Raw genomic sequence first — 12,199 nt, 5'->3', positions numbered from 1 at the left:
GATTTCCTGCTTGAAAATTCTTCACGTGGTTCAAGATTTTGGGGGCCGTTAATGTTGACAGCACGCAGCTAGCTGTAATTTGGTGGCAACGCCAAGGCGAGTATAATAGGCCTGCACTCAACTATTCGTTTTGGAAGCGGCCAGTGCCAAGCTGGATTGATGCTGCATGCTCGCAGCGCTGCCGCAGAACTTGACGGCACCAGCCAAATCGAAGAAACTTATTTCAAAAAGAAGGTGGCAACTTTGGCGCCAAGCCATCAGGCAAGGCAACGGTCTCTGCATGGTCAATGGCAATGGCAGTAACTATATCCCATGATTACCACACGTAGAGAGAGGAAGTGGGCCATACAAGTCAATGTCAACGACAGCGAATGGCATGGCGGGGCATAGTAGATGGTGATGATGGATTTTTATGGCACAAGGGCATCTGCGGCCAAAGAGCACCATGGCACAAGGTGCTTTCTTCTACTCAAGGTGGGGTCAAAGACTTATTTTCCCAAGCATTTCACCCTGAATAAGCCGAGCACCAGGCAGGGGAAAGCTTGTACCCATTGTATCACCGGTGGGTACCCGGCAGCACTGGGGATCGAACCCCGCACCTCCTGCATGTGAGGCAGATGCTCAAACGACTAGGCCACCGCTGCGGTTTGGGGAATAGTAGAGGCTGCAAATGTCCGGCGGTAAGTGAAGTCAGCCTTTTCCGACACTGGCAGAGCTAGCAAGAGGCGATGTATTTAGCACCACTAGAGGAAAGGCCAGGCCAGAAGAAACGGCTTTTCACGTGATCATAGGTTTTGTAAGAACCTAAGTGACTACTCGTAGCATCATCGTGGAGGGTGTCCAAGATACAGAAGCAAAGCGAACATGGCACCACTGGAACTCAGCAGGTGCCGTTAGGGCAGTAAACACAGCGGCAGAGCACACTATTCACGAGGTTGAACTTGTGAAGCTGCCTACACAGCCTAGCTTTAGGAGGGTCGGAAGCACCGCTGAGGCAGTCGATTTGGGAACGACAATATGCATCGGCATGCTGACGTGACGGAAGAACATTGAAATCTTCAGAAGCGATATAAGGCGGTGATGTGCAGAATAGCTGACAACAATGCAGCGTCACGGTGGCAGGAAGAAGGTGGTGTAGAAGAATTGCACAAAGACTCCAGAAACAGGCACTGAGAAAGAGTATCGGCGTCTCGGTGCATGCGACCAGACTTGTAGATAACTTCGAAAATGTATTCTTGGAGACGAAGAACCCAGCAGCCAAATTTCTGAAGAACCTCCAGCCAAATTTTTGAGGCTAGACAACCAGCATAAAACGTGGTGATCTGTAGAGACCATGAAGTGGTGGCCGTAAATGTAGAGGCAGAATTAATGAACGGCCAAACAACGGCAAGACATTCTTGATCAGTGATGGTGTAGTTACGTTCTGCAGGTGTTGGAGTGCGGCTGGTGAATGCAATCACTTTCTCGAGAGAAGTACTATCACGCTCCAGAAGGACAACGGCAAGACTAAGGCCACTAGCGTCAGTGTGCAGAATCGTGGGAGCAGCACCATCATCAAAGTGGTCAAGGACAGTGTCGGAGGTGACAGCATGCTTGAGGGTTTGAAAAGCACTTTCACGCTTCTCAGACTAGACAAAAGCACAGCAAGCGGTGAGAAGCTGATGCAGTCGCGGGGCAATGAAAGCGAAATTTTTGACAGACAGATGAAAACAGGAGCACAGGCCAAGGAAACTGCACAGTTCTTTAGGCTACTGGGGACGAGCAAAGCTCAGGACGGAGGCAAGCTTATCAGGGTCGGGTCGATGCCGTCTCAGCTGACAAGGTGTCCCAGGATCTTGATTTCCTAATAGGCGAAATGCACTTTTTGTATTCAGCTGAAGGCCAGCGGAAGCAAGGCACGTGAGCACTTCATCATGGCCGCCTAAGTGGTCACAAAAAGTCTACAATAAAATAACAATGTTGTCTAGGTAGCATTAGCAGGCAATTCAATTTCAGACCACAGAGGACTGTGTCAATCATGCGTTCAAAAATATAGAAAGTCCAAATGACATAACACTGAATTCATAAAGCCTGTCTTGAGCAGCGAACACTGTTTTTTCCTTGCCTGCTTCATGCATGGGAATCTGCTAGTAACCAGAACGAAGATCTAGGATGGAGCAGTATTCAACTCCCTGGAGAGAGTCGAGGGAGTCACCAATCCGGGGTATAGGGTAAACATCTTTACGAGTTATTTTGTTCAGGGCACAGCAATCAACACAAAACCGCACTGACCCATCCTTCCTTACCAAGACCACCAGGGAGGATGAAGGACTGGATGAGGGGAGAATAATGTCTCGGCAGAGCATGTCACTCGCACCGTTCTCTATGACTTTCTGTTGGAATAAAGAAACGTGGTATGGGCGGTGGCTAATAACAAAGGTACTTTCGCTGACAATGCGGTGCTCAACAACAGATGTCTTTACCAGGGTAGCAGAAGTCTCATCAAAAGAGCCTTGGTGCATGCGAAGCAAATCCAGTAACCCCTGGCATTGTTGTAGGTACGAATTGCACACAAAAGACACACACAGGAAAAAAACACGAGGGAGACTGAAAGAGCACAATTTGTGCTCTTTCAGTCTCCCTTGTGTTTTTTTCCTGTGTGTGTCTTTTGTGCGCAATTCGTACCTACAACAGTATGCACCAACTCGCCCAACAAGAAGTTCTTAACTCCCTGGCATTGTGAAGCAGGGAGGTCCGGACTGATGGTGGTGGAGAGGACAGAAAGGGAAACATCCAATGAAGGTGGCAAGTGGGAGGAGCCACTGTAAGCACGATAAGGGAGACTGGTTGAATGTCCAATAGGCATGAAAAACAGGTCCCTTTGGGTAGCTCACGAGAGGTGTTCAAGGCAGTGACGATGGCTGACCCATTTTCGAACCGAACAAGACTAGAGGGGTAGGCACGTCCCCTGGTTAGGTGCCAATTAGAAGGCACGATGAGCACATCCCCATTAACAATGGCATCAGAAAAAAGCGTGACAAGTTCTTAACACCCAGCGAACAAAATCGAATCAACAGCAGCAATTAGGCAATGGTATGGCTCGGGAGCATCAGATTTGGTTTGGTTTATGGGGTTTAACGTCCCAAAGCGACTGAGGCTATGAGAGATGCCGTAGTGAAGGGCTCCGGAAATTTTGACCACCTGGGGTTCTTTAACGTGCACTGACATCGCACAGTACATGGGCCTCTAGAATTTCTCCTCCAAAGAAATTCTAGCCGCCGTGGCGGGAGCAACAGAGGACGGGTCACTCTCAGTCATGTGGATAATGCGGTCAAGGCAAGAAATAAAAGCACTTGTGGAAGACAGATAGGTGAAAAGGACGAAGCCGCAGTCAGTGAGTCACGTGCTCACCCCACCCCCAAAACACAAACATACATGCGCACACGCCCACCTGCACACCGGGCATTTCAGGGTTATAACGAAACGGTTTATAACAAAATAATGAATGAATTACGATTCCCTTTGGAAGCTTGGTCAACACTAGCTATAATGAAGTAATCACCGGGCCCCTTAAACTTCGTTATAACAAGGTTCAACTGTAGTTAGCTTTTTAACTGTCACCAATAGGCACCTGCATTTAGAGATTTGTAGCCTGCCATTAGTAATAGATCGCCACTATGGCTACACATGCACGCACGCACACATGCCCCAGGTGTCCCAGCTAACATTAGTCAAAGATTCATAAAGCCCGTCGGGAGCAGCAAACACGGTTTTTGCAGTTATGCCGAGGCGTAACTGGTGGAGGTAATTTCAATTATGCTGGTGACCACTGTATACACTAAGTCCGAGTATTTTTGTATCTGGTTGAAATGAATAATTCCGCAAATTGAAAAAATTTACCTTTCAGCTATTGCATTTCCAGCGAAAATTCCACCACCAAATTGCAGACAATCAAAAAAAAATGTTTAAATCATGTTTTTATTTAGATGCGCACTATGCAAGTTTTTTCCATGTTCAAAAGAAAGCGCACAGATATGAAGCAATCTCGCGTGACAAGCAGCTTGTGCACCAAAATAGCAATGTTCTCAAATGCAGAATTAGCTAATATGAGAAAACATCACCGTCAGATGAAAGCCGCCTATGCACGTGAATGCCGAAAGCGACTGGGTGCTGACCTGTTGACAGCCATGCGGAATTGGCGCACAGACAAGACAACGTAGGAGTGGTCAATGGTGCCACGAATGTGACAGGGAGAAAACAATTTGTACTTTCTAACTATAACCATAGTCCTTCAATGCTTTTTCTGGTCACGAAACTCCGGCCAAAGTTTCATATAGGGACAGCGCGCGCCGCTAGTGGCGCGGCTGTCGGCGAGGGGGCACGAGTCGCTGCGCGGCGCCTGCTCGCAGCGGCTGTTTTCCGGCCAACAGGCTCTTCTTATTCGCTTGGTATTTGTGCTTTCTGGGGATCGGTATTTGGGCTTAGGATGGGCGCTATACTTTACTGGTTATCACCTGAAAGCTTGGCTGCAACATCGAGACACTAAAAACCCTGGGCGATCGGCGATAGCCGCTAGTAAACATTGTTAGCGGCTGTTTTCTAACAAACAGTTAACGCGCTTACTTCCTCTCGTTGCTTTTTACAAAAAAGCGATTTTCGTAAAAAAGCCAGCCTTCGCATTCATTTTTACCGCAACTTGCCTACGAAGTCATTCTGGAAGATCTAGCGTAGCGATCAGTAACATATCTATATGTGTCTGGGTGGCGCTTGTCTCGGCCGAGTCGTCGCTTTCATCTAACTGTGCAAGGCTGCTTAAGGCTGGCGTTTACTTTGTGAGAAATACTGCAATCTCAATAATGCTGAAAACAAGACGTTATGGCGGCATTTTAAGAACTGGAGTGCGCGCTGCAAAAGCGACCACATGACGAATGCACCGGTAGTTTGAAAGAGCACTATCTCTCTCTTTTTTTTCTTTTTTGCTGACACTTTCGGAGGTGGCGTGCCAGCTGCTGAAGACTCTTACTACATAAGCCAATTATAAACACTTTGTCACGCTTTGATTACGGAGGCGCTAACTAGTGCAAGGAAATTATGAATTTTTATTGTTCATTGCTCATGTGCTGGCTTCCCACTAACATAAGAGACAAGCTCTGAGCGGCCGCGCAATAAATCAAAAATCAGCAAAGATAGAAATCACGGAGAAACATGTACAAAAAATAAAAATTAACATGGTTAAACCGAGCAGACGTGCGAACGCATGTGTTTAGCCTGTTTGGCTCATCTTTTTGCTTTGCTGGGTCGTTGGCACGTGTGGCGACGATATTACTCTGAAGTTAAGCTCTGATCGAGGTTAAGCTGGTTTGATGTGTTCGTTCCGAAGGTGGAAGTTGCTGAAGACGGCGGTGTACAACGCGCGCAGCGCGTGAGTGTTGCGGTTTAGTTTTTTCCTGTTTGGGTCTACGAAACCCTGGCCAATCTCCCACTGTGGGTATGTGCTATCGTTTTTGAGGCAACAACAACATGAGGCGTGATCGGCTGCTGCGATTGCACACTGTTCTCGTGCAGTGGCCAGCAAAGCTGACCCGTTCGCGCCGCCAGGAGTTCGAAATTTCCAGTCGCGGCAATATTTATTTTATTTCTGCACCCTTAAATTCAGGGACGCCGCAAAATTGGTTGGGTTTGACCTCGTGGAGTGGTGTTTTCGCACCAAAAGCCATAAACACATTGAAGAGTACAGCTGTCTGAAATGCAACTTCGTCACAGATTCGTGCTCAAGTACGCTGGTTGGCCTTCGAATATCCGTGGGACGGCGCGCGGGCCTGAATTTCAGCTTCTGGCATTGCGGCGACACTGCTTCTCCGTTGATCACGAACTCGTGAGGCCGAATTAAATGCGCAGGGCAAAATGCCTCTTGCAGACACGGATATGCTTGGTGTCGAAGCTAAAGCCACCGCTTTCCTGTCGGGGTATCGCTCGCTTCCATATTTTGCGCTGCTCGGCGTCGCTCGGCAGACAGAACAGCGAGGCCTTTTCCTGCGTACTTCCGTAGCCGGAGCGTCAACCCGTCAGCAAGTTTTCGGCATCGCAGGCTTACGCGTCACGTGCACTGTGCTTATTTTGCAAAGGAAGGCAAAGTGAAAAGAGAAAATAGTTGCTGCCACACCGCCGGCGTCCCATTCCGCCCGTAGACTCACGGCCGTAGAGACGCCCGCTTCCACGCGTCGTTGCCCCCACAGGACTCTTAGCGCCGCCTCGTGGAAGGCGCGGTCAACATATGAAGCTCTCCCATAGCGTGACGGAGAAGTTTCATGACCATAAAAGCATTGACGGACTATGCTATAACCGAACAGCCAGCATAACGTTAATGAGGTCTAATGTCGGTTTGCCGTGTCTGTCTTTGCGCCGTAAAATTTTTCGCATTTGCTTGTTTCATAAAATTTTCTACCATGAGTCTCTACATAGTGAATTCATTATGTCGCCTAGCTACCGCTCCTCACGTGTCGACCATCGCAACAAGGTTGCTCTTCCTAATTGCCGCACTAACACCTTTTATTATTCATTCTTGCCAAACACATCTAAAGACTGGAAATATAGTTCAGTAGCGTGGCTTTTTGGGCTTGTTGGTACATAGTTCCAATATACTGTAGCGCAGCAAAAGACGAGGACACAAGAGACGAGAGACGAACAACACGAGCGCTAACTTCCAACAGATTTTATTCTCCTGAAGCATCACATTTATACGCCAGAAAACAGTAATCACAGACGGGGAGATGTCTGAACGAGCGCCTAATGGAACACGCTCGCAACGTCAGAAACGGGCAAGGCGGATCGCTGGTTGACCACATTCTCGCATGCAAGTCAAAAACCTGTAAGCCTTTATTTGATAAAAGTGTCGTAATAGGAAAAAGCAGAGAAAGAGTAACGCGCGAAATCATCGAAGCTGAAAAGATAAATAGGTCAGGATGCTCGTGTGTAAGCACACCTTCCATTCTCCTCTCAGATAAAGAGCTTGTTTTTCTGAGGAATTGATACTGTTCGCACATGTGATTACTGTTTTCTGGCGTATAAATGTGATGCTTCAGGAGAATAAAATCTGTTGGAAGTTAGCGCTCGTGTTGTTCGTCTCTCGTCTCTTGTGTCCTCGTCTTTTGCTGTGCTACAGTATATTGGAGTTAAAGACTGGAACCACCTTCCCGCTGAGATCGCATCCATATCAGACCACACTCTTTTCAAGCAAGCATTGTCCAATCATTTTTGTGATGTCACCTAAGAGTTTATTAGTGCCTTTTTTTTTCCCTTCTGCCGTTTTTTTTGTTGTTGTTGTTATTTTTATTCATGTCTTGTGTTGCTTTTCGATTTACTTTTCTAGTGCAATTATGTTCGTTTTCTCGCTTTTTTAGCCTTTCACGCTGTATGATTTATTTTGTATTTTGTACTATATACCTGCCGCTTTCATGTTCTGTTGTTTGCTTTTTGTAACCCACTCCCCTCTGCAATGCTTCGGCGATTGAGGGTATGCGAAATAAATAAATAAATAAAGTGAGCTCTGGCGATAAAATTGAACGTAACATCTGTGACCTTGCCACGTTCAGTCTTCAGTGCATTAAAAAGCAGGTGCACTGGTTCCTAGTAGCTATTGGCTGGCAGGAACGCTAAGCTGTGTTCCTAGACAGGAGACAGTGTTTCATGTCTGGTGTCTCGCATGTGGCGTCTGCGTTCTGAAGAATTGTTCTGCTTCTGAAATTGGAGTCTCCAGCCTGAAAGGCGAAATGCCCGACCAATTACCAGAAAAGCTGCTTGGTGTTCCGGCCTGTGTATTGCTACCGGGAGCCAGTGCACCCAGTAATTTCCGCACGGAACACAGGCAGGTCACAGACGCTACTTTCAATTTTGCTGCCAGGGCACTCATCGTTTCCCCCCATCCCATTCGCGGCACCATGATATGCGGCTTCGTTCAAGAATTCAATGTTAGAGAGCACTGCTTCTGCTGCACATGAATGCATGGTCACAAGGGATTTGTGTCATATTCTGCACATTTACTTTTCAACACGGGGGGGGGGGGGGGGGGGGGGAACTTATCTGTAGCACTAATCAAAATAAGAACTGAACTGATAAATGAAGACATTTTTTGGACACTACAATTTTGCACTAGAATTTTTGCTGTAAACGAAATAGCTAAAATAATTTTCTCAATTTATATAATTATTGAACTGAACCAAATACAAAAATACTATGACTTACTACAGACATTGGTCAGCAACAGGGTTGAAGTTGTCCTCACCTACTGTGTCTCTACATATTTTTAATATTTTGCTAACGTTACCTAGGACACCCGATATATTCACAGCCCCTACGGCACTCTTTAGAGGTAATAAATTTCTGTTGTTAGCTAGGCCTCCCAAGTTAAACCTGGAAAGCGCAATAAAAACAACGGACAACAGAAAGAGACAGACACACGAGCGCTTACTTCCAACTGACCAGTTGGAAGTAAGATCAGTTGGAAGTAAGCGCTCGTGTGTCTGTCTCTTTCTGTTGTCCGTTGTTTTTATTGCGCTTTCCAGGTTTAACATGTCTAACCAACTCGCCCAAACGCAGCCATTATAGGCCTCCCAAGGGGATCCCCTAGTCCCCCACGTAGGATGTGGATTTCTTCAAAAGTTCAAACTTTTCCGTTCATTGTTTTAGAAGTAGTCACTTCAAACACTTTCAGCTGTGTTCAGCAGTGCACAGTGAGTGGACTTCGAAGTTCTCTGTAACAGACGAAGGTGACAAAAATATAAAGTAATTACTCTCATGTCTAACTATAGGTCTGCTACACCAATCCTAGTAGTGCAGCACTTCCATATTCGTTTTGCCAGTGCAGCATGCACCCCCTGCCCTTCTGTATTTGTTTTGCAAAGGCTCCCGTCTCACCTAGTGACAACAGTTATCGGCCGACTTGTACTCTCCATAGTGGAAGTGCAGCTGTAGTGCAGCAATATGGCAGCGCCCATTAGTATCTAGAATATATAACTGCAGTCTCAATGAACTGTGGCAGTTCTTTCTTGAAAGGAGGCTGTGGTTAGTTGTTCAGGGCATCAGGATTGTAAACCCGAATGGTGAAGCCCCACAGGCAGCATTTCAGCACATATTCATAAAACTGTGTGTGTATTACATGCAAAATACATGCACAGACTTTTTTTCAGGAAAGCAATGACCTCCTAGGGCTCGTTCATGCCCACACTTCCAAGGCAATTTGCGGTCTGGAAATTCTTCATCCAGTTCAGGATGCTGGCAACCACTGACATGGGCTACACACAGCTGGTTACATTTTGCTGGCACCACTGCACACTTGCAGCACCACTGCATAATTTTAAGGAACTAGTGCAGCGAGAGCAGCCAAATTGACAGACCTTATGTAGCTAAAAATGCCAAAATCGGGATGGTCAAAATTAGGGGCTCCATCCAGTGGGCTGAGCTACTAGTCACTTCGGAGTTAAAAGTTGGCTTAATATATTGCAATCCACGCGGCTCGTCACCGCCGAAAACATAAGCAAAGAACAATAGTTTGCGCTAAGTACAACAAAAGTTGAGCTAGAGGCTTGGAGGCACAAGCGAGTGCTCCTATGTCTGAAGTATTTTTCATCGCTTTTTTTCGGCTGTGGAGAACTTTGGGCAATTTCCTCGCTGGCGTCCCAGAACCCTCCTCTCAGCGCCGCCCCTCCTCCTCTTTTTTTCTCCCTTCTTCTCTTTTTTTCTTTCACGGCTGTTGGGCTCTTCGGTCTATTCCTCCGGCGAGTTTGCCTCTGCGCCCCGCCGCCGCGGTTTCTTGCAGTTCTGTCGTGCAAAACCGCGTTTCTGCGCGTCTTCTGGACCATGCGGTCTGTGTTCTTTAATATTTTTCGTGTTTTATAGCTTAATTTCTTTATTGTTTTGTTTCTCTTCATATTTGCATTTTTTTATTTGTTTTATTTCACTCACGAAACCAGTGCGTTCACTAGATGTGCCTTTTCTCTTTCGTGTTTTATGATTTAATTTCTTTATATTTTTGTTTCATTTCATACTCGCAATTTTTTGTTTTGTTTTATTTGACTCACAAAACCCGTGCGTTCACTAGATCTGCCTTTATTCATGCTCAAACCGTGTTCGTGGCGGAATGGCAGCGACTACCCTTGAAGTGCCAAACACCCTGGTTCGATTCCCAGTCTCTAAAGTTTTTTTTTTCTTTGCCGGAACTCGAACACACTTGCTAGCATTCCCTGCTCACGACAGTATGAGGCATTAAAGGCATTCGCCTTAATAAAGCGATTCTGCTCGTATTTTCTTTCACAGCTGTTCTGCTCTTGGCGAGCTTCTAGGGCGGCCGGCTCGCGATTTTCGCGTTGCCGTCGTGTGAATCGCCCTTTAACGCCATTTTAAGTACGTGCGCAGTCGCCTTCTTTGCGCAAGGAACGTGCCGGCCACACAAATGGCTCGAAGGGCAACGCGAAAATCGCGAGCCGGCCGCCCTAGAAGCTCGCCAAGAGCAGAACAGCTGTGAAAGAAAATACGAGCAGAATCGCTTTATTAAGGCGAAAGCCTTTAATGCCTCATACTGTCGTGAGCAGGGAATGCTATTAAGTGTGTTAGAGTTCCGGCAAAGAAAAAAAAAAAAACTTTAGAGACTGGGAATCGAACCAGGGCGTTTGGCACTTCAAGGGTAGTCGCTGCCATTCCGCCACGAACACGGTTTGAGCATGAATAAAGGCAGATCTAGTGAACGAACGGGTTTTGTGAGTCAAATAAAACAAAACAAAAAATTGCGAGTATGAAACGAAACAAAAATATAAAGAAATTACATCATAAAACACGAAAGAGAAAAGGCACGTCTAGTGAACGCACGGGTTTCGTGAGTGAAATAAAACAAATAAAAAAATGCAAATATGAAGAGAAACAAAACAATAAAGAAATTAAGCTATAAAACACGAAAAATATTAAAGAACACAGACCGCGTGGTCCAGAAGACGCGCAGAAACGCGGTTTTGCACACAGCCGTGAAAGAAAAAAAGAGGAGAAGGAGGGGAGCGGAGGAGGAGGGGCGGCGCTGCGAGGACGGTTCTGGGACGCCAGCGAGGAAATTGCCGAACTTTGTAGCCCACTTAGTTCACGCTGCTGCCGAAGCGCAAGCAGTGAATGATAGGCCTTTGCTTGCAGTTTGAAGCTCCGAAGAGGTCCGCAGCCCGCGCGCGAGACGAGGGGGCTTGAACCGGAAAGCGATGATGACAGCTAGCTACCTATTTCCATGTTCATCTGAACATCTGTCTGAAGCTCAGAAGCGGCCCGCAGCCTTCTAAGCTTCGGTGTACAACCGGATGGAACATCTACTGCTCGCCTTAAAATAACAAAGATAATTAACAGTTTACTGCTGCTAATAAACAGTGCCCGAACAAGCAAGAGTCATAGAAATAATAAAAAAAAATAAAATTCACTTCGCCCAAAGTACCCAATCGGAGGAGTGTGCCGCGCGAATTACAGCCGGGCGATTAACCACGCTGCCGGCAGAATAGACACTGCCTGCCTTTTCTTTAGAATGCAGGTTCGCGAGATGAGGGAGAGGGATGCTCATAGTTCAGAATACTTATTTTTTCGTAACTATCGTTGTTTTTATGCATCAACACGGTATCTGCATCCGCAAAACGAAACCTACGTCTGGTCAAACGGCACATCATCGTCCCAGTTCTTTGATTCCGTGTCGTCTGCTGTGAAGTCGACGGCTTCGCCTATTACAAGAGAAAAAAAATAACGCGAATTAACGACATAACCAAGGCGGAACAGACAGGCTAACGGAACAACCCAACAAAACACAAGTAGGCCTAAATATAGACCGCAAAGCCTTTCCTTCAGTTATCGCGTACAAGCAATTTACGGGCTTACGTGGTACGCACTACGAATTAGGGTATAACGATGGCCGGGGTGTGTGTTAAAAAGAGTGATCTTCCTTCCCTACGCAAAGACCAAGAAGCATACAGCAAACTCACCGGCCTCGCGCTCCCCTACCGCTGATGCGTCAGACACGACCTCGGTCGACATAGCGCACAAAACCTGCCAGCTCCAGGAAACAAGGCTGTAACAGCAGTAACAGTGCAACGAAACAGTGCAACAAAAATTAGGGAAACCCCAATTCTGCAGTTAACTAGACAGCAACTCGTCGCTACTGTAGCAACCACTATTATCTCCACTTGGATGCCGCGTTCGAAGCCAC

At 46.7% G+C, this 12,199-nt stretch overlaps 1 protein-coding gene across 1 annotated transcript in view; it reads right to left on the bottom strand.

Moving 5' to 3' along the window:
- Window positions 1-12,199, bottom strand: part of LOC149350548 (uncharacterized) — an 83,177-nt gene extending 70,978 nt beyond the window's left edge. Inside the window, exons 1-2 of the mRNA XM_089579605.1 lie at window positions 11,976-12,199; window positions 11,645-11,717 (exon numbers count right to left, since the gene is read on the bottom strand). Of these exons, the coding sequence (XP_089435731.1) occupies window positions 11,645-11,717; window positions 11,976-12,027 (125 nt within the window). The 5' untranslated portion in view covers window positions 12,028-12,199. The remainder of the gene's footprint in view (window positions 1-11,644; window positions 11,718-11,975) is intronic.

The sequence above is a fragment of the Amblyomma mixtum genome, chromosome 3 (genome assembly GCF_055824585.1).
Source record: "Amblyomma mixtum isolate Tamu chromosome 3, ASM5582458v1, whole genome shotgun sequence".
Taxonomy (NCBI): Eukaryota; Metazoa; Arthropoda; class Arachnida; order Ixodida; family Ixodidae; genus Amblyomma; species Amblyomma mixtum.
This window is presented reverse-complemented; position numbering and strand designations above follow the sequence as displayed.